General features: G+C 43.8%; 1 protein-coding gene across 4 annotated transcripts in view; it reads left to right on the top strand.

Moving 5' to 3' along the window:
* Positions 1 to 3,674: 3,674 nt before the first annotated feature.
* The window catches only part of CNNM1 (cyclin and CBS domain divalent metal cation transport mediator 1), a 48,346-nt gene continuing 29,237 nt past the window's right edge, over positions 3,675 to 22,783 (top strand). For all 4 annotated transcript variants that reach the window (XM_060034295.1, XM_060034293.1, XM_060034294.1 and 1 more), the window contains exons 1-2: positions 3,675 to 5,404; positions 21,612 to 21,755. In XM_060034295.1, coding sequence (XP_059890278.1) covers positions 3,841 to 5,404; positions 21,612 to 21,755 — 1,708 coding nt within the window. In that variant the 5' untranslated portion in view covers positions 3,675 to 3,840. The remainder of the gene's footprint in view (positions 5,405 to 21,611; positions 21,756 to 22,783) is intronic.

The raw sequence follows: 22,783 nt of genomic DNA, 5'->3' as shown, positions 1-22,783 counted from the left end.
GTCTGCCCAGACCTTCCTCTTTGTCCTCAGGTTATATACTTGCATGGCACTTTGACATCTCTTTCATGGGAGTAATTAATTAATTAGATAGGTAAGCAGTTTCCGGTTCACGTCTGTCGTCCTCAGTGGAATCTAAACTCAGTGATGGCAAGGATGGTATCTGTCTATGTACAACATCTAGCACAGGGCCTAGCCCTTTGTTGACTAACAAGTATTTATTGATGAATGAACAGGTAATGAAATAAACAAAAGCATTTAAATACATACGTTCTGAAATAGCAGAGTCATGAGATTAAAGGCAAGTGTCATTTCCTTCATCTCTCTGGGAAGTGAGGAGTTGCTCATTTTGTAAGATAGGAAGATAGTCAACATTCAGATTCTGGGGAGCTGTTTTTGGCAGCTCTTCCTTACTAGAATCACACTGCTTGAACCTGTCCCCAGGAATCCTTTCAGCTACAGTAGAGCTTTGGAAACCCAGTACGTTTCCAGATTAACTCCTGTTCAGAAAAGGAAAAGTACTCAGTCTCTCTAGATTATCTTCACCTGGTGTACATTAGTCCTTACTCACTGTCTCATGAAAGGGTAGGGACTTAAAACTGTCTTTCATTTCACAGATAAGAAAGTGGGTCCAGAAAAGTGAGTTGAAAGCCTAACATTGTTAATAATAGAGCTGGTATAACTAGAAATGATATCATCCTTACAGTTCTCTCTCTGTCAATATAATATATCCAATAATGTAACAGCATCAGTCATTAAAAATTATGTTTATGAAAGAATTTTTATTACATTAGGGAAAATGTTCTTGATATGTTAAGTGACAGAAGCAGACTAAACTTGTATGCATAATATGTATTCAATTATATATGTGTGTGTGTTTGTTTCTCGGTTATCTATGTAGAAGATAAAAAAGGAAATGTGTCAAAATATTAACAGTGTTTATCTCTGGTTGGTGGGATTATAGTTTATTTTTACGTAAGCTTTTCTGCATTAAAACTTTATTTTCAATAGGAATGTAATACTTTATATCAGAAATTTAGGTTTTTAAATTCCTAATTGAATATTTTTGAAAGCTTCTGTTTTGGCACAGATCAACCCCGTGGAGTGAGGGAGCATAAACCTAGAGTCCAAAGAAGTTTTACGAGTCATTTCACCTGATCTGTAAAATGGTTTATTATTATATCTACTTCACAGGGCTCTGTGTGTGTATATGAAGCAATAGATATGAAATCCCTTTGTAACTCTAAAGCTTGATAAAGGTGTTAGGTTGATAAAGATCCTTTATCACCCTTGATAAAGGATGATTAAGTCCTGTGACCAAAAAAAGGTGGGAGGGCTTCCCTGGTGGCGCAGTGGTTGAGAGTCTGCCTGCTGATGCAGGGGACACGGGTTCGTGCCCCAGTCCGGGAAGATTCCACATGCCGCGGAGCAGCTGGGCCCGTGGGCCATGGCCGCTAAGCCTGCGCATCCGGAGCCTGTGCTCCACAACAGGAGAGGCCCCAGCAGTGAAAGGCCCACGTACCGCAAAAAAAAAAAAAAAAAAAGAGGTGGGAGAACCCTTAGGATAACAGGTACCTTTGTGCTGAGGAGCTTAGGCTGGGAGAGGAGAGAGATCTAAGTGTCAGGACAAAAGTGAGAATATTTTTTTGCCAATACTTAACAGAAACAATCACATGCCTGACACCTCTTCACTCTTTCCCCTACCTTTCCAATAAATGCCTCAATGTTCCCTCTCTAGATTAAACCTTCCTTCCGTCTCTTAAGCAGCCCATGCAAGAGGCAACTTGTGCACGAGATCTGGTGTATTTTAAGGCAGTGGCAGGTTTGTTTCATACTCCTGTCAGAAAGTGTGAAAGGCAGCCTATGTGAGCAGCAACCCACTAAGGCCTGTTTAGTCTCAAACTAGGAAGGGGCTATTTCCACTCTGGATGATAAGAGTTTGTTATGAAAAGAAGGTAACTTTTAGCTGGGACCATTTGTATTGAGCTTTATCATTTGCAAGTCTTTCTCAGTCAATATCTTTGGAGTTCTATGAAAAATAAGATTTCACATATGATTTTTTTCTAATTAGAGATGTCAAAGGTAGTATGCCTAATTATTGTTATTTTTATATTTTAAAAAGTAATACAGGGACTTCCCTGGCGGTCCAGTGGTTAAGACTCTGCACTTCCAAGGCAGGCGGTGCAGGTTCCATCCCTGGTCGGGGAACTAAGATCCCATATGCCACATCCCACATGCGGCGCAGCCAAAAAATAAAAATAAATAAATAAATAAATAAAATTATTTTAAAAAGTAATACAGACCTGTGGTAAATTTACCCAAGAGAAATGAAAATATATGTTCACACAAAAACCTGCACACAAACATTTATAGCAGCTTTATTCATAATTGCCAAAAACTGGAAATAACTCAAAAATTCTTTAACTGATAAATGGATAAACTGTGATATATCCATGTAGCAGAATACTACCCAGCCATAAAAAGGAATGAACTATTGATAAACACAACATGGATGACTGTCAAATGCATATTGCTAACTTAAGTAAGGGAAGCTAGAGACGAAAGGTTGCGTATTGTATTATTCCATTAACACGACATTCTGGAAAAGGAAAACTGTAGGAGAGAACAAATCAATAGCTGCCAGAGGATTAAATGGGGGGAGAGCTGGCCACAAAGAGACAGAAAGAGGGAATATTGGAGAATGACGGCACTATTTTGGATTGTGATAGTTACATGAATATTTGTCAAAACTCATAGAACAGTACGCCAGGAAGTGAATTTTACTATATAAATTTCTTAAATAAATGCATAAAAGTAAAGTAACAGGCCCATGGTAAGTTCAAACAATACAAGGAATTCAGTAAAATGTCTCCCTCCTAGCTCTTTATGGTGATAGAATAGTTCTGCATTTTGATTTCAGCAATGATTATATAAATCTATACATGTAGTAAAATGAGACAAAACTATACACACACATTATACCAGTGCCAATTCCCTGCTTTTGGCATTGTACAATATAGGCCTGCTCCCCAGAGGTGAACACTATTACAAATTTCTTGTGTATCCTCTGCATATTAAATCTAATATTTTATATATGTATATATGTACATATACATTTATACTTACATACTTTTAATACAAACAGTAGCATATTATACACACTGTTCTGCACCTTGATATTTTGCAGCTATTACTTTGGAGGTATTTCCATATCACAAACACATGGATCCACATCATTATTTTTTTCTGCTGCATAGTATTCCATCGCGCAGTGGTATAATAATTTAATTCAACAGTTTCTTATTAATGGATATTTGGATCTTAACAAGGAATTTAACCTAAGAATTTGTAAATTTTTAAAACATGAAAGGTCAGCTGGAGTTGAGACCAAACACAGATTCAGGACTCGTCTCCAGAATATCTTTTGACCAGAAGGGGGAATGCAAGAGGCAGGAGGAGAGGCGAGATGCTGGGAAATTTCCCTGGCCAATGGTGAAGTGGCAGGACCAGATGGGAAATTCTGCCCGGTTGGAGTTCGCTGAGGGGCGCCCTACTGCTGGAATAGGAGGCCGTGCTTCAAGACAAGCCTTCCTGAGGCTGCAACTCTGCCGTACCCAAGTGCGTCGGGGTCACGCACCGTGCAGTGATGCGTGACCATCTCCAGCCTCCCGCCGGGACCCACTGCCCGGGCAGGGTCTGAACCCCCACCGCCTCCAGCTCACGCGCGCAGGGGTGCGTACACGTGGTGACCTGCCTGGGGCCGGGTTCCCGGCTCCGCCTCCTCCTCCCTCCAGCTCTCGTTAGGCTTTCTGCAGTATCACGTGCAGCCGCGGCGGGTGCAGGATGGCGGCTGCGGCAGCAGCGGTGGGTGTCAGGCTCCGAGACTGCTGCAGCAGGGGCGCTGTGCTCCTGCTCTTCTTTTCCCTGTCCCCTCGGCCCCCGACCGCCGCCGCCTGGCTGCTGGGCCTGCGGCCCGAGGACACCGCTGGAGGCCGCGTGTCCCTGGAGGGGGGCACCCTGCGCGCCGCCGAAGGCACCAGCTTCCTCCTGCGCGTCTACTTCCAGCCCGGGCCCGCGGCGCCCGTGGAGCCGGTGCCCACACCCCCCCTTTCCCCAGGGGAGAACGGCACCGGCGACTGGGCTCCACGGCTCGTGTTTATCGAGGAGCCTCCGGGCGGGAGCGGCGCGGCGCCCAGCGCTGTTCCCACGCGCCCCCCGGGGTCGCAGCGCTGCCGCGAGCAGAGCGACTGGGCATCGGACGTGGAGGTCCTGGGGCCCCTGCGCCCCGGAGGCGTGGCGGGCTCAGCTCTAGTCCAGGTGCGGGTGCGGGAACTGCGTAAGGGCGAGGCAGAGCGAGGCGGCACGAGCGGTGGCGGGAAGCTCTTCTCTCTGTGCGCCTGGGACGGGCGCGCCTGGCACCACCACGGCGCCGCCGGCGGCTTCCTGCTGCGCGTACGCCCGCGGCTCTATGGCCCGGGCGGGGACCTGCTGCCCCCCGCGTGGCTGCGGGCGCTCGGAGCGTTCCTGCTGCTCGCCCTGTCTGCCCTGTTTAGCGGCCTGCGCCTGAGCCTGCTCTCGCTGGACCCGGTGGAGTTACGGGTGCTGCGGAACAGCGGCTCGGCCGCCGAGCAGGAGCAGGCGCGCCGAGTGCAGGCCGTGCGCGGCAGGGGCACCCATCTGCTCTGCACCCTGCTCCTGGGCCAAGCCGGAGCCAACGCGGCCCTGGCAGGCTGGCTGTGCGCCTCGCTGCCGCCGGGCGTCGGGGACACTGGGGAAGACTACGGCGACGCGGGGACTCACTTCCCCTGGCTGCCGGCGCTCGTGTGCACCGGCGCCGTGTTCCTGGGCGCAGAGATCTGCCCCTACTCGGTGTGTTCGCGGCACGGGCTGGCCATCGCCTCCCACAGCGTGTGCCTGACCCGGCTCCTGATGGCGGCCGCTTTCCCCGTGTGCTACCCGCTGAGCCGCCTGCTGGACTGGGCGCTGCGCCAGGAGATCAGCACCTTCTACACGCGGGAGAAGCTGCTGGAGACGCTGCGGGCCGCGGATCCTTACAGCGACCTGGTGAAAGAGGAGCTCAACATTATCCAGGGCGCCCTGGAGCTGCGCACCAAGGTGGTGGAAGAGGTGCTGACCCCTCTTGGGGACTGCTTCATGCTGCGCTCCGACGCTGTGCTGGATTTCGCCACTGTCTCCGAGATCCTGCGCAGCGGCTACACTCGCATCCCCGTGTACGAGGGCGACCAGCGGCACAACATTGTGGACATTCTGTTTGTCAAGGACTTGGCCTTCGTGGACCCCGACGACTGCACGCCGCTTCTCACGGTCACCCGCTTCTACAACCGGCCCCTGCACTGCGTTTTCAATGATACCCGGCTGGACACGGTGCTGGAAGAGTTTAAGAAGGGTGAGCATGTGGTCTAATCTCCTCCCTCAACTCCTACCCCCTTAAAAAGTATTACCCTCTCATAAACACGTGAGGCTTCAGGTACCCAAAGCAGCTTCTCTCCTGTGGTACCAAAAACTCAAGGAAGGCCCTACCTCATGGCTCCCTGGGTCTTTTCATTTCACTTCTCCCTACCTTCCTTGAGGCTGATTGAGTCCCTGCCTCTTCCCGTTTACTTGGCTCACAGGATGCACTGCATTCCTCATTCATTGCATTCCAGTATTTTTTCAGGGCCTACCAGTTGCCGGGTATTGTGCGGATAGGACTCAGGAGATAGCCCTTGGAGGGCACTGCATAGCTCCCCATTGCAGGAGGTACCTCTAAGGGTTCCCATAACAAGCAGTCTTTGCTTCCTCTCTGGGTAGGAAGCTCACCATTTCCAATTGCAGGGCAAACTCCATTGCTGGACAGCTCCAGCTGCTGAAAATGTATTTCCTACAAGGAGCAGAAATTTATGTCTCCAGAGCTTCTCTGTGGGCCCTAGTTCTGCCCTTTGAATCACATAGAGTAAGCCCCAGACACCTTAGCCATTCTTCCCCCATATTCATCTTTCCATCAGCTATGCCTTGGACACACATCAAGTACCCAGGTTGGAGATTAAAAGTTGACTAAGGCAGTGAGGTCCTTGTACTTCTGGGAACTCTGGTCCCATGAAGTAAGGTAGATCTAGACCTGAGGAAATATTCTGGTAAAGGGAATCACTAAAAAACCTGCATATCCAAATGAATGGGGTTTCCTTCAGAGCGGTCACATCCTCTGCCCTTGACGTCATGCCTGTAACATGTTTACTCCATTTCTGGGGTTTGCCTTTGGAAACTGTCTTCTGAGGTTGAGAACAATTCACTCCAGAAAAATCAGCCTGAATACTTTAGGGTTGATCCTCTTGACATTACACAGTGTGACTGGTCCCCCTATTAACCAGAGTTGACCCAGAAGGACCCTTGGTTGTTTTTGAAAATCAAATCTACCTTCCAGAGTCACAGTTGAGAGTGTTCAGAAAACTATCTCACAGACCCTGAAAGCAATTCCAGAAATGATTTGAGAACAGTGACATGGTTAGAATAAGTGTAGAACCTCCCAGAATAACTATTTTGAAAGAGGCATTCATCTGTACTTATGAGTTGGCATGTTTATTGAAAGCAAAACAAAGCAAATAATTAATCCCCTGACTTTAGAATCAGGTTTCAAATGTAGCTTCCCTGTGGCTAGCAGGAATCTCATTTGACTATGTGTTTTTGATACATTTCTTTGTTTGTCAAAAATTCAATCTCATTTCATTATCAGCACAGGTACTCTTTGTATATAAAGACTTTGCATACAGAGAGAAATCTGGGGTCTTCCTCCTGCCACAATATTTTAAGACAAGTGAAATTGTGTTAAATATCAAAAAGTAACCTGAGAAAGGGGAAAAAGTCAAAAAGCTACTTTCAGTCTCTCAGATTTGGAGAGAGAACAGCCCTATGCTTTGTACTGATATCATGAGAAGGGGAAGGAAATGTATATATACTGCAGCTGTTTTAGCCCAATCTGGCTACTGTCTCACCCTCTTCTGTCTGTCTCCCCCCAGTCCTTCCATGACTCATTCCCATTGCATTCAGAGGTTCATCCATACACTTTTAGCATTTTTCTTAACATTTTGTGTACCCTACAGAAGGGAGTCTTGGTTCTGGGCATAAAAGCTGTGAAAATCTATATTAGTTTGCTAGGGTTGCCATAACAAAATACCATAGACTGAGTGGCTTAAACAACAGAAATTTCTTTTCTCACAGTTCTGGAGGCTGAAAGTCCAAGACCAAGGTGTTGGCCGGTTTGGTTTCTTCTGAGGCCACTCTCCTTGGCTTGCAGATGGCTCTGCCTTCTTGCTGTGTCCTCACATGGTTGCCCCTCAGTGTGTGTGTGCTCAGCCCTGGAGTCTCTCTGTATTTGAATCTCTTCTTATAAGGACACCAGTCAGATTGGATTAAGGCTCACCCTATCAGCCCCTTTTTAATTTAACCACCTCTTACGCGTGATAGCTAAGATAGAGTTCACTGTCACGCGCTGCCAGACAAGATTTTTTTTTATTGAGGTATAGTTGATGTACAATATTATATAAGTTTTAGGTGTACAACCTAGTGATTCACAGTTTTTAAGGATTACATTCCATTTATAGTTATTGTAAAATATTGGCTATATTTCTTGTGTTGTACTATATATCCTTGTAGCTTATTTTATACATAGTAGTTTGTACCTCTTAGTCCCCTACCCCTATTGGGCCCCCTCCCCCTTCCCTCTCCCCATTGGTAACCACCAGTTTGTTCTCCATACCTGTGAGTCTGTTTCTTTTTGTTATATTCACTAGTTTGTTTTATTTTTTAGATTCCACATATAAGTGATATACAGCATTTGTTTTTCTCTGCCAGACAACATTTTTAATGAAATTCCTGGGAACTCATTCATTTAGTACTTACGGGCTTCTATATAGTGCTAAGCAACAGGGGAAACAATAAGACTGCCCTGAGAAAATTAACAGTCTACAAGGGTGGACAGTGTTAGAATAAAGGCAGTCTTCTGAAGCAGAAATTGTGTCTTACTAACCTCTGTATCTCCAGCACGTTGCACTGTGCCTCCCATGTAGTAGGCTGCTGGAAAAAGTCACTATTGATCAGAAATGAGTCCTGTTGCAGAATATCTAAATCTGGTCTAAAAAAAGGCATGGTAGAAAAGCACGGTAGGGCTTCCCTGGTGGCGCAGTGGTTGAGAGTCCGCCTACCGATGCAGGGGACACGGGTTTGTGCCCCGGTCCGGGAAGATCCCACATGCCGCGGAGCGGCTGGGCCCGTGAGCCATGGCCGCTGAGCCTGCGCGTCCGGAGCCTGTGCTCCGCAGCGGGAGAGGCCACAGCAGTGAGAGGCCCGCGTACCGCAAAAAAAAGAAAAAAAAAAAAGGCACGGTAATGTTCTGTCAGTAAGTGGTTAGTTTGCAATTAGGTAGATCCCTAAAGAGAAGCAGGCCATTACACCACCCCAAGAGATTTCCATGCCCCTGTAGAGCCTTGCTCTTTCCTCACTGCTGGTCCACGAGCCAGCAGCATGGGCCTCACTTGGGACCTTTTTAGAAATGCATATTTTCATGCCTCACTCTAAATCCACTGAATAAAAATCTGCATTTTAGCAAGCCTTCAAGTGACTCATGTGTACATTAAATTTTCAGAAGCATTGTCTTCAGAGAACCTTATTAACAATGATTCGTAGATTAACTTAGAATAGAATAAATACAAGGTATAATTATCAAGGTAGGTGTTCTCTGACTCCAAGCCATATAATACGGTGGTCATTTTCTATAAGAGTTACGTTTGCATCACAGGTTAGGAGAGGAAAGCTGAGTTGAATTACTTTTCTTTACCTTTAAAAATAACGTTTTAAGCAAGTCGTAATAGCCCTTCCATTTCCCTCACTTCCTTGCACTTCAAGTAACTTAACCACCTAAACAAACCCCTTAGGAGGTAGGAGAGGAAAATAGTAATTTTAATAGGAACAACGGTTACCATTAATTGAGCAACAGCCCTGCCAGGCCCAATGCCAAGCCCTTGACATACTCAGAACAACCCACCTGGGGAGGTATTATTACCTCCATTTTACAGATGAAGAAACTAACTCTCAGATTGATTACATGACTTGCTCAACTTTCCACAGCTAATAACTGACTGAACTGTGATTTGAACCAGATCACAGGACCCCAAAGCCTGTTCTTATTCCATCTCCCATCCCAAAACTCCTGCCACCCAAATGGTTCAAAGCTGTCCTTTCACCTCTGACTTGCTGCCCATGACTTGCTACCCTTGAGTTTCTGCAGGTTGGAAATGTAGCTTTTTATAATTACAATAATTGCTAACATGCATATTGCATTTTACAAAACATTTCTACCTACCTCTCTATTCTTAAAACAACTCTGCAGGTATAGGTGAGGACCATAAGAACATAAGAAGCGTTACTTGTACTGCCTAAGATCATCACTCACCCGGTCTATTCCAAGGCCCAGATTCAAGTCCCAGTCTCGTGATTCCAAAGCTCTTATCCATATGAGATTTTATACATATATATTTCTTATGAGCTCCAGGTCTTTAGAAGTAAGGGAAAAGGAAAGCAAGCATGCTAGCTTTACAAAAAGGAACAATATTTCTCCCCACCTGACTGTGAGTGCCTTGAGGGCAGAGAATGAATCTTACTTACTTTGTATACTCAGGACAAACACAGTGACCTTGATGGCTAGAGGATGAATAAATATTTATTGAACAAGTGATCTTAAATAGCTAATTTCAGTTGTATTTCTATGTTTGAGGTGAACCTTAAGTACAGGATAATTAGTGTTGTTCCATTGACCATAATCAATCTTCCTCTTCCCAGTTTATCTACCCCAATTAGTGGCACACCTGTGCCCCCAGTCTACCAAGGGAGAAACCTCTCCTTCACTCCCCACCCTCATCCTACTAATCACTGTCTTAGTCTTTTCCGGCTGCCACAACAAAATATCAGACTGAATGGCTTAAACAACAGAAATTTATTTTCTCACTGTTCTGGAGGCTAGAAGTCCAAGATCAAGATTCCAGCTGATTTGGTTTCTGATGAGACCTCTCTTACTGGCTTGCAGACAGCTAGCTACCTTCTCACTGTGTCCTCACGTGGCCTTTCCTTAGTGCACAAGCACAGAGAGAGAGAGAAACAGCTCCGGTCTCTCTTCTTATAAAACTACCAATCCTTTTGGATTAGGGCCCCACCCTTGTTATCTCATTTAATCTTAGAGGGCCACTGGGGATTAGGGCTTCAACATATCAATTTGGAGAGGGGAAGGGACACAAATTTTCAGTCCGTAATAATCTCCAAAGTCGGCCAAATATTTGGAACAAAGGCTGCAAAAAATTTGCCAATATTGCATATTTCTTGTACCGTTACATAACTTAGGCTGCTATTTCTTCCACTTAGGTTATTCATTAATTTTATTCAGCATATCATTACTATACACCTATTGTGTAGGCACAGTGGAGAACACCACCAATAGGGTCCCTGTCTGAATGGAGCTTTCATTCTAATACAGGAGACAGAAATTAAACAAATGAGATAGAAATTAAGAGCATAAGCTTTGGTACCAGACTGCTCTGGTTGCATCCTGGCCTTGGGCAAGTTATTTAACTCTTTGCTTCATTAGCTGTAAAATAAGGGTAATAATAGTATTTACTCATAGGGTTGTTTGAAATATTAAGACAATATTGCATAACACTGCTTATTTAGTAACTGTCACATAATAAATGCTAAATAAATGTTAGCTTTCATTTTTAAATATAAACACAAATCTATTACATACTCATTTGTGCAAATGCCTCCTGAGAAGTTCTACTTCCTCCGGTTATTTTCACCCTCAAATCCATCCTCTCCAGTGCCAATAAGTAATCCCTGGTGTCATCATCCCCTGCTTCAAACACTTCTGCCTGCAGGATAAAGTCTAAGCTGTGCGGTCATGACCTGCTCCCCGCCCTCCCCTGCAGATTCATCACTCATCACTACCACAGCTTTACGCTCCAGCAACGCCGAACTCCGTAGCCACACTGTGTTATTTCTTGCCTTTGTCCCTTTACTCATGCTGTCCTCTTTGTCAGGAATATACATTACCCGACTAATCCCTAGTCTAGGCCTTCCTTTAACATCAGCACAGGGGCCACCTCCTCTGCGAAACTTCTATAAACCCCAGTTTGGCCAACTTAATTGTTCAATATCTCTATGATTGAACTAACAGGCTGTATTATTAGTATGTGATGGAAAGTGCTGCCCATCCATATAATGAGCACCTGGAGGACAGAGGCTGTCTTATCTACCTTTGTAGCTGTAAGGATTGATATAACACAGTAAGTTTTCAATAAATCTTTATTGAACGACTGAATGAATGACTGGAAGGGGTTAAACTTTAATATAATGGAAGGGATCTGCAGAGCTCTAGTAAATGAATCATTCATTATCTCCAGCCCAATCATTTTGGACCATGCAGAAGGCCAAAGTCAAATTTTAAATGTTAGAAGAAAAGTGTTATGTATTATCTTTCTTTACTTCTCTAGGAAACAATGATTTAGCCCTTTTCAAAGCACTGTGCTAAGAGTTGGGTGTACGAGATACAGTCCCTGCTCCCAAAGAGCCTTCAGCCTAATGGGAGAATAGCTTTCCCCTTCATAAAGCTAGAAGGCAGGCTGGGCTCACCTTTCCCCCCAACTTCCAACAATGTTACATTTCGCAAGTCATAGCTCAGCATATAAGAATGTGGATAAGACAGACTGGTACCTAAATCATTAAAGCGAACAGGCAATAGAAATAATAGAAAATACTAGATAGAAAAAATAATAGAAATACTAACATGCAATGAGAACATGGAGAAGAGAGAAATTATGATAGGGTTATTTTGCTTTTATAAAATTTATACTAAAGTTTATAAATTTCTATATTTATTCATTATAGAAAATTGAAAAATATAGAACAAAGTATGAAAATCACCTGAAGATAATCATCCCACTGTCCTGAAATAATGACTTTTAATACTCTGTCATGTTAAAAATATATTGCATGCAATAACAACCTTAATCAAATTCTTAAACAGAAAAAAAAAAGAAAAACCCTATGGTCTTGCCTTCTTGCACAAATCAAATATCCCATTCTAATCCTCAGAGGGATTTTTTTTTTTTTAAAGATGTTTTTGATGTGGACCACTTTTTCAGTCAGTGTGTTGCTTCATCACTCCAAATTCCGGTGTGAGCTATTTTAGCAGAAAGTCATCCCACTGCTTAATTCTATAAAAAGCTGCCAAAACATTCATGCTCCATTCTTTGTCTTCTACAAAAGAAAATAAAAAGTTATTTCACTCAAAGTTACATTTCATTGGTATAATTAGATGTAATATGCTTTAAAATGTGTTAAACATTGCTAAATAATAATTAGTAAAATTTAGAATGAGATGTTTACCTTCTAAACAATCATTAGAATAGACAGTAAGCAAAGCACAGTCCATCATGCTCCCCTACAGGGAGGAAGAACAAAAGGAAACAAGGAAAAGTGAAAAACAATAAATTATACAAGGTTCTAACATTGCTGGTTTATATTTCTTTCTTTACAATTTTTCATTATGATTGTTGTAATATTGTTATGCAATATTTGGTTTTTTCTTAGCCTGGCAATAGAAATACCAGGTAACAAGAGAATCTGAGCTGGAAGGGGCACTGAGAAACCTGAGAGAGAATCTAATTCACACTTTTTTTTTTTTTTACATTTAGTTATCCTTTCCAGGACATAACAGCCTTTATTATCAGACTCTCTTTTTATCTAATCTAAATCCCACAGGCTGCAGTCAAATTCCATTTCCTCTTTTTATCATGCTTTGTGAGTCCTCTTTTATTTGGAGAATATAGTAGCTCACCTCAATTCCATGTTTTAACAACCAAATACATTTGGTTGTGTTTCTGGCTCCCTTAAAGCATTTGGTGTCTCAGGGCAGGGGGCCTGTGGATTTTCCTAGTACTCTCTTAAATTGGTTTACCTCTAGGCCCACATTTAGCCACCCCTGGACCTTCAATAACAACTCTCAATCCTCTATTTTCTGTTGTCTATTCCTTTCCAAACTGAGATTCTTCTCAATTCCTCCTTCCCTCCTTCCCTCCCTCCTTTCCTTCCTTCCATGTGACGTTATCTTGTGTGAGACCTCCAGCCCTCCTGGTGCTTACAGTCAAGTAGAGAGATATACACGAATCAATAAACAGTTACAAGTGAAGACAGGTGATTTGAATAAAAAGTATAGGGAACTATGAGAGCTTATAATAGGGGGGCCTGACCTGGTATTATAGGTTAGGATAAACTCCCCCCTCTCCCCTCAGAGATATTTGTGCTGAATCCTAAAGTGTGGAAAGGAGTTCGCCAGAGCTTTCCGGGAGAAGGGAACGGACATCCAAAGGCTCTGAGGAAAGAGGGCCGTGTGCGTGCCATGCAGGGTTCCTAGGCCATTTAACACCCATTAGGGAAAGCGCCACCTCTGCCACCAACCTTCCCTCTGCCAACATTATCTGAGTGCTGGGCTACCAGGGCTCTGGGAGATGGACATGGATATAAATATCCAGGAGCTGAAAAGAGGGATGAAAATGATACAAAGCAGCCTGGGGTACAGGGAAGGGCATCCAGACAACATCTATGGGCGAGGGGGCAAGGGAGAAATAATTCCCTGGAAGGACCTGGGAAAACTTCTCTGAGGAAGTAACTGAAGAGGGACTCTGATAAGCAGTTAGGAAGGGAAAGGGCATTTTAGCTGAGGCGGGAGCTTGAGCTAGAAAAATAAAGGCAGACAGGGAACTGAGACAACATTCAAAAGCTGGTAAAACTGTGATTATAATGTTGCTTTTCTTCCAGCTAAATGGGGAGCTAGGCAGATTGAGGCATTTGTCAAACATAATTTACATTCCCTCCAAGTGCCGAAACTGTATATTTTAACTATTTTTGGTGATGATATTTCTAAAATGTTTTATACCCATTCCTGCCTTCCTTAACAAAGGATCCTAAATATAACAATCTTTTCTTGATGACGCATGATCATGGTCATGAGAGTGTAGTTATTTTATGCTGTATTATAAAGCAGTTCTCCGTCTACTTTTACATTTTTCTCTGTCCTCTGGCTGTCAGCTTCTAGTTCTCTTTGAGTCGGCCTCAAGCAAATCCCTACCCTCACCTCACTCATCACAAAACCACTCTGTGTCAATTCTATTTAACTGAGAAACCAAGTAAATACATATGTTGAGAATTGTGTGCCTGGTGTACAATAGGCTTCAATAAATATTTGTTGAATAAATTATTAATTGGGCTTTGACTGGGAGCCTCAGGTATGGGGTTGATATATAGACCTGGGATAGTTCCTTCTGGGACCAGATTCAAGACCATGCAAAGTCAGACCTCCAGATAATGGGTCGTTACTCTGCTATTTTTGCAGTGTTGCTTAGCAAGCCAAACTGCCAACCAGCTTAGAGTCTAGTGACTAACAACTATTTTTTCATGCCCTGGTGATGCTGGTTACCATGGTGTTCTGGGTGACATGCCTGGCTTTTTTTATAATTGCCTTTTAGTGGCTCGAGAAATTTTTGGTGATAAATGCATTGATTACTCTATTTCTGATGAAGTAGAGCAGGATTACTACAAAGTACAGCCTTTTTTTTAAACTAGAGAAAGGGACTGTTTTGTTTTTCCAAATTTAGGTGATTGCTGCAGGACTGGTAGGATAACGTTTTTTGTGTTTCTCTTCCTGATTTCATAGAAAGTGATTTGATTTGATTGTATAAATTTTTTTTTAAAGTCTAGCATGTGTCAAGGTAATTTTTCTCATTTTATTCTTAAAATTAAAATACAAACATTAGGAGTTCAAGCTCCTTTGTAAACTCAAGAGGCTGTAACTATTGGCACTGTTAAAATTCTGGTATGTCATACATCATCACAAAGAAACGTCCTGTTAAGCCAAACTGTTTTTGTAGCCCGGGACTGTTTAGCCTTATAAAAGCATAGAATTTTAGAGCCAGAAAAAAGCACGCTGGAGATCACCTGATCCCATCCTTTAATTTTAAGGTGGAGAAAACTGAGGCCCAGAAAAGACAAATTATAAAATAGCAATGATAATCCCTTATAGTTGCAAAGCATTTACCTCTGCAAAGATCTTTCCAAACAGTAACTCATTTTGTGCTCACCATGCATGTGATGTCAGTAGAATTTATCCCCCTTTTGTACAAGGCACATGGAATCTGGAGACACAAGTGTCCTGCTCAGTGTTAGTGACTGAGGCAGAACAGGAAGCCACATCTGTGACTTGCTGTCTCAGACTGTGGAGCCACAGACAGAGATAGTCCGGGCCCAGTTCATCTGTTTACTAGCTGTGTGACTGGGGCAGGTCACTCTACCACTCTGAATGAGGCTTACCTTCCTTCTTCTTAAAATGGCAATAGTGATCCTACATTGTAAGCTTAACGCAAAGGCTAAAGATAATGCTTGTACAGCATTTAAGACATTCCACCATTTGCCTCTCTCCTCACTGATCTAGTTAAATGAATTCTGTCTAGTTAGTTGTTTTGTATAACAAGTGCTTTCTCTGATTCAGCCCATGTAGAAGTCATTGTATATAATAAGAAAATAAAAGTGAGAGCTGTTTACTTTGGATAGGGCCCAGGAGACCAAAATTGATTGTGGAAATTTCCTTATATTTCTTTTATCCTGTCATCAGTTCAGTTTCCTCCTGTATCACTCTGCCCTTCCTCAGACATCCCAGGCAAATAAAAAAAAAAAACTAACCTACAAACAAATATCACAGCCAGAACAATGAAACCCCTTAAAGCTGCAAGCAGTCCACAAAATGAAATATCAGGCTGGACGTGGGAAGGGTTGAGCCGGAAGGCAGACGTATTGTGCTGGGGAGTGGGGGGACAGTGACTCCTCCTTTCTCCTTCACAGTCTAAAACCCTCCTCTGCCTTTGTGAGGTGCTGGGCATAAGTTCTGCATACTTTCAGCCATTTACAAAATAAGTTCCCATTTCTCTTAACACATTTGGGACAGGAAACCTGAGATCTGGCCTGAAATGTGGAGTCAGCAAGGTGTACTGGGAGAAGCACAGGCTATGGAGGCAGACGGACCTGAGTTGTTTCCTGGCTTTATGGCGTATTAATTCTCGGCCTTGAGTGAGTCACTTATTTTTCTGAGTGTCATTTTCCTCATCTTCATATTAGTAATAACAATCCCCATTTTGCAAAGAGATGGTGAAGACCAGAGGTGACATATGACCCCAGTTTACAGTAGGTGTGGTAATCACCACCATGGCAAAAACTGGAAAATCAAGTGGATGTTGACCTGTGCTCTCAGGAGTCAGCTTGGTTTAGGTCAGAAACAGTCTGGAGAACGTCGGAGTAGCTGTAGGCGGTCTTCACCTGGAATGAGAACCTTCAGAATAGCGGGTTTTCAGGCCACCTCAGGTGTCTGGCTTCCTTCAGATAGGGCCCCCAGAGCCACATCTCTCTCTTTTCCCAGAGACTAGCCAAGTTTGGCCATAGCCCCTGGGCTGGCTCAGAACTAATAGATCTGCTGGACAACAAAGGCCCTTGCATGTATCCTCCTCATATCTGAGATTGCTTTGTGGCCTGAGAATGACACCATCTGCCAAAGCTTAGCCAATGGTGATTGTTAAGCAGAGGATCCTGGTTATGTTTAGCCTGAACCTGGAGAGCGTCAAACCGACCCCACGGGCAGCCTCCTAGGCCAGTTCTGTGCCTAAAAGGCCTGAGGTTAAAATATCCAGTCTTGTTTAGTTCGTCTCAGAGATTTCCACAAATCCTAGCTGGGTAGGTCCTCTTCAGTTCCCTGAGTTCACATTTTGCCTCCACCATTTATTGGCTGAGTATCCTTGGACCAGTTATTTTCTGAATGGGGAAAAAGCATTCAGAAATATTTTCAAAAGCATTCAAAATGCTCTATATTTTGATAGAGTAGTGGGAAAGAAGGCAAGGTATATACCCTAAACCATGGAGGCCTCTAACGACAGGAAAAAGAGCTCAGAAATGACCCTCTGTGGTTATTGGTCCATGTTATTGAGATGGGGAATAACTTCATGAGTGCAATGTTTGGGAGCAGTCAATCTGGTTTTAGTGGATAGTATGCCTTAGAAAAGAAAAAAAAAACGAAAGGAGGACTGGTTAGGATATTAGTGCAGTCATCCAGGATACAATGAGGGCATGGAAATTAAGAACTATACACCCAAAATTGGAAGGAGGGAAATATGAGACTTCATTACCTTCTGGAACTCCTTCTCAGTCTCCTTTACTGTTCCTCCTACGTCATACTCACTGATATATCATCAGTACTTGGAACCGGACCTACCCAAGAAACATGCATAAGACATCAGTTCTTATTGTCTCTCAATAGATTCTGGAGAAAGCTGGGGACCTGGCCAAACATTTCTAATTCACAAAATGAGGGCTTCTCACAATTCTCAGGAACATCTGCTCACAATCTCCATGACTCTCCTGTACCCTGTGTGGAACCTCTTAACAAATTGTTAAGTTCTATATAAATGTTAATGATCATCATTGTCAGCCTAAATTATTTCACAGACATCCCACTTTTCTAGTAAGTTGGAAGGAAACTGAAATCAATAGACTAGTAGTCGTGAGAAGGAACTTGAAAAATTCTGCTGGTCTGTAGAGGGACAGCTCAGCAGAAAAGGCCACAGTTCCCATTCACAGAACCTCATAGAAGGGCAGAAGAGGGGATTAGCCAAGATTTAAGCCACTCCCTCAAGTATGCCATTAGGAAGTAAACACAACACTCATCTGTGGGAGGAGAAATAATGCATATTAGAAACCAGCTTTTGCCCAGAAAAAGGTGAAAACACTTGGGAAATTTGAGCCCCGGCTGCCCCAGTTTTAAATACTTGTGAGTCATCCCTCAGGGTTGATAAGATCTCTGATAAAGCCGTGAACCTATTATGCCCCAGGCCCACAGCTCCCCAACACTTCTGGGGCCCAGGAAGAGAAGGAGTACCAGGAGGTAGGTCTCTTAAAGGCCAGACTTTTTGAGGGAAGGACCTCGGGTATGTGTGTCATGGGAACAGCTGGTTTTCTTGTCCCGGTGTCAGCTCAGAACAGGGTTATGTGATTGCTGATTCCTGTTCCAGTCTGTCCCCAAGAAACAATGACTTCCTTCATTTGTTTGTAGATCTCTACAGGCATTTGAGGGAATCATAAAGGCTGATTGTGAATTTAAAATGCTTCTAAATAGATTACATAAGTACATTGTCTTGAATATTACAATTAGGACTTAAAATCTCTACTGCCTGGTGATCACATAGCTTGTCCTCAAATTGACCTTATAAGGTGTACACAAATGGTGGATTTTCACATGGAAGTTATGGCACTCTTCGTGAAACAATATAAGACGTTAATTTATTTAATCCCATTATATGAACTAATCTCTTAGTGGCAGGAAGTATGGCTATATTATATATATTCTGGGCTCCACATAAAAATTATCCAATTATAGAAAATAATTTTGGATGAATTGGGAGATTGGGATTGACATATATACACTAATATGTATAAAATAGATAACTAATGAGAACCTGCTGTACAGCACAGGGAACTCCACTTTGCTGTACAGTAGAAACTAACACAACATTGTAAAACAACGATACCCCAATTAAAAAAAAGAAAATAATTTTAAGAAATCACTTTTCCAGTTTTTTCCATTATGGTAGTCATTTGTTTTGTCATCTCTAGCACATGTTAGCAGAAAAGTGAGAACAGGTGCCAGAAGTTTAAGAACAGGTGTTAAAAAAACAACTTTAAATTGAGCACATACTAACAGTTAACATAATCTAATTTAAGCTACAAAACACTTCAGTCCAATTGGGCAGGATGTAGTTGTTTCAAAGGATAATTTTAGAACCACTGATGGATTTTAAATGTTAATTTAAACACATTGGGGTTTTTTGGGGGGTTTTTTTTTGCGGTACGCGGGCCTCTCACTGTTGTGGCCTCTCCCGTTGCGGAGCACAGGCTCCAGACGCGCAGGCTCAGCGGCCATGGCTCACGGGCCCAGCCGCTCCGCGGCACATGGGATCTTCCCGGACCGGGGCACGAACCCGTGTCCCCTGCATCGGCAGACGGACTCTCGACCACTGCGCCACCAGGGAAGCCCCTGTATTTTATTTTTAAAAAAGGTTTTAGTGTCTGGGTTTAATACCATCTATTACATCAACTATGGATTTTTATTCAGTCTTACTTCAGTTCCTCAGGCACTTATTGGCTGCCTGTTATATGGAGAGAACCCTGTCTCAGTGTATGAGCCTTTGTCCTGAAGAAGCTCATGATCTGAGGAGGAAACGTGGTCCAGTAGAGGACACACACATTGCAAGATACGAGAAGCGGCAAATTGTGATCAATGCGCTAATGGAGTTATCAAGGGCTTAGAAACACAGGCAAGGAGAGGTTGATTCAGATACAAAATGGGGCAAATCTGGGAGAGCTTTCTTGAGGAGCTGGCACCTGAGCTGGAACTCAAAGGGTCAGTGGAGACAGAGTAGGAGAAGGAAGCAGTGTGAGAGAGGACTTGGAGAGTGGACGTGGAGGAAGTTGAGGAGCTGGAGGTAACCTGGCGCACCTGGAGTCCAGGATGATTAGAGGATGCAGCAGGCACACAGTCAGAAAGACGGGCAAGAGCTACATTTTATAGTCTTGATAATAGCGAACTAAGGAGCCTAGATTTGATTTTGTGCACACTAGGGAGCCTTGGCGGGTGTTTGAGCAGGGCAGTGGCCTGATCAGATCAGTTTGGGAGTAAGTTGAGAGATGGGTTGAAGGTAGAGAGGAAATTAGAGACCCTTCTTGAGTGATATGGATACCATCTTTCCCATTATTAAAAATCCCACTAAGTAGCTATCTTGTGATTTGAGGTATTTGATACAGAAATTCATTTGTTTAAATGTTAATGGTTAATTATGCCTCTGGCAAACTGACTACTCCTCTTATCTGATATTTTTAGCAATGGCCAAGCAAAAGTTTATAAAGGGTAGTAATGATAAGGCATGAACTTCCTTTTTTTTTTTTTTTGGCAAGAATAACATCTGAGTCAGTACCCTAGATATTCTCCTAATTTAAAGAGATGTTCTCTTAGCCAAGGAAAAGAACCACCCAGATTGACATTTTAGAAACAGATCCAGGAAATGCATCTATCAGCAGATGAAAACAAATCAAGGTGAAGCAGGACTGTTAGGTAAGACTCAGTCGCTAGGTTAGGACCGAACCCGGTTACCTGGGTTCACAATCCAGCTCTGCCACTTACAGGCTGTGTAACTTTAGGCTTATTACTTAACCAATCTGTGCCTCAGTTCTTTCCCTTGTAAAATAGGGATAATAATGGTACTTGTCTCAGGGGTTGTTAAGAGGATTAAATGAACTAATACATGTAAAGTGTTCCGAATAGTACCTGGCTCGTAGTTAGAGCTCAATAAATGTTAACTATTATTCAGCGGTTGGGCAGTCAGTTAACTAACTGCCTATGACACATCATAGTTTACACAGCATTTTCACACATCCACCAAGTCATTTGAGCTCCACAATTACCTTATGGATATTGGTTGTCCTAGTTACCACTGCTGTTAACAAGCCACCCCAAAACTTGGAAGCATAAAACAACAATCATTTTATTATGCTCACAGATTCCTGAGTCAGGAATTCAGACAAGGTACAGTGGGAGTTGCTTATCTCTGCTTCTCTGTGACTGTGCCCCCAGCTGGAGACATCGTGGATGGCTGGGGAGGACACCAGCGGTGGGTCTGGATCCACTGCCAAGATGGCTTCTTCTCTAACCTGTCTGGCGCTTTGGTGGGATGGCGGAAAGGCCAGGCTCAGCTGGGACTGTCACCTTAGCACCTACATGTGACCTCTGCACCGTGGTGGCCTCACGATAGTTGTCAGACTTCTTAGAGTGTTTCTACAGCAGAAGATACATGCCTTTTATGACGCAGCCTCAGAAGGCTCATAGCCAACACTTCCCTGTTCTCTATTGGTTGAAGCAGTCACAAGCCCGCCCAGACTCAAGGGAAGGGATTAGACCACACCTCTCAGTAGAAGGCATATCAAAGAATTTGGGGGCCGTGTTTGAAAATCACCATACTGGTATTATCCCCTAATTCTAGATGAGAAGATTGAGGCTCAGTACAGGTTTAATGATTTATCCAGGATCAGTTGCACAGATAGTCACTGGGATAGTAGGGGGTGGGGGCAGGGAAGTTTTCTGGAGGAAAAAGTCTTCTAACCTAATTCTTCTGACGCCTAATTCTTGTTCTCTCAATTAGATTATTCATTATCCTTCAGCTTAGATATACTTGCTAACATAGGAAAGTTACAGAAAAAAACATTTAAATGACATTGTGTATATTAGGTAACTTTCTTAAGAAGAGACGGTGATGTAAAAGTATAAAGTTTGCATTTATAAGAACTTGTACACAAACTTCATATTTTAAAGAGGTCCTGGGATGGGTTGAGTCCCAAGACTGGTCAGAGGTAAACTTAGTATAATTTTCTCACAAGGAAAGTTCTCTGAAATGTCCCAGATGCTTAACTGTGACTTCCTTCATCTCTAGGAAAGTCTCACCTGGCCATTGTCCAGCGGGTGAATAATGAGGGAGAAGGGGACCCCTTCTATGAGGTGATGGGCATTGTCACACTGGAGGACATCATAGAGGAGATCATCAAGTCGGAGATCCTGGATGAAACTGACCTCTACAGTAAGTGCACAGCCTTGGCTCTTGTCCAAGGCCATCATATTTTTCTCTGAGATTCTCAGAGCTGGCTTAGTTTGGTGAACAGTGTAAAAGGGGGTCAGGACAAGCCCCAGGCATTGCTGTGTGTCAGCCCCCTCCTGCCAGGAGCCGGCACGGCAAGATGCCCTGACTTGAACCATCCCTGAGTCACTGAGAGTGTGCTAGCTAAATGTTTATCCAGAGGGAACCTTCAGGAACACAGCCAAGACTATGAAAAGGAGACCTCCTGGCCTTTGGATGGAAAAGGAACCAAAGGAAATAAAGTGCACCTCGGATGACCCCTCTGCCCTTGTTTCTGTCCCCTGTGCTGTTCCTGGTTTGTCTCTTCGTCCACCTAGACACAGACCCCAGCACCCCCTGGGGTTCCACTCAGGATCCACTCATTCAAAACATCCGTGAGCCGTAGAGACTCACGAGACTGCCCACCACAACCTAAGCTAAACCTGAAGTCGCCCTTTTAGTCGCTCTTGTCCCTTGTGCGTTTTCAGCCCTGCCGCCTGGTTTCTCCCTCTCCCCGCTTCCCACCCCTGGCTCTGGTCCCTGCTCCCTCCTTTCTGGCCTCCTGGCCCCCCCTCCCCACTCCCCCTCAGGAACAACACGGACTCCTTCTTGCAGATAGTGACTGCTTTCGGTTACTGAGCCTTATCACAGCTTTGCTTGCAAACATTACAAAGGCCTGCTTTCCTCAGGGATGGGAGTGTTATCTAAATCCATGGGAGCCCCTAGGCCAGGAAGTATTTCCTCCTCCCGAATGAATTTCATCACCTGGGACAGCAGTCCCTTTTCCTCCCCTCAGATAACCCATTCCGGACCCCTATCCTTAGTTTGCTAGAGGCAGCTGTTCAGAGACTAGCTCCCTGTAGAAAAGGTTTTGAGACTCTTAAGGCAGTGAGTGGTACAGAGAGAGTGCTTCACTTTGGGGTGAGACCTAAAAGGTGGGTCAGGCCTTAACGAAACATAGCAGGAGTGTCCCAGTGTCTGCTATTGCTGTG

The sequence above is a fragment of the Delphinus delphis genome, chromosome 16 (assembly GCF_949987515.2).
Source record: "Delphinus delphis chromosome 16, mDelDel1.2, whole genome shotgun sequence".
NCBI lineage: Eukaryota > Metazoa > Chordata > Mammalia > Artiodactyla > Delphinidae > Delphinus > Delphinus delphis.
The sequence above is the reverse complement of the archived record's forward strand: the minus strand, read 5'-3'. Positions and strand labels throughout refer to the sequence as shown.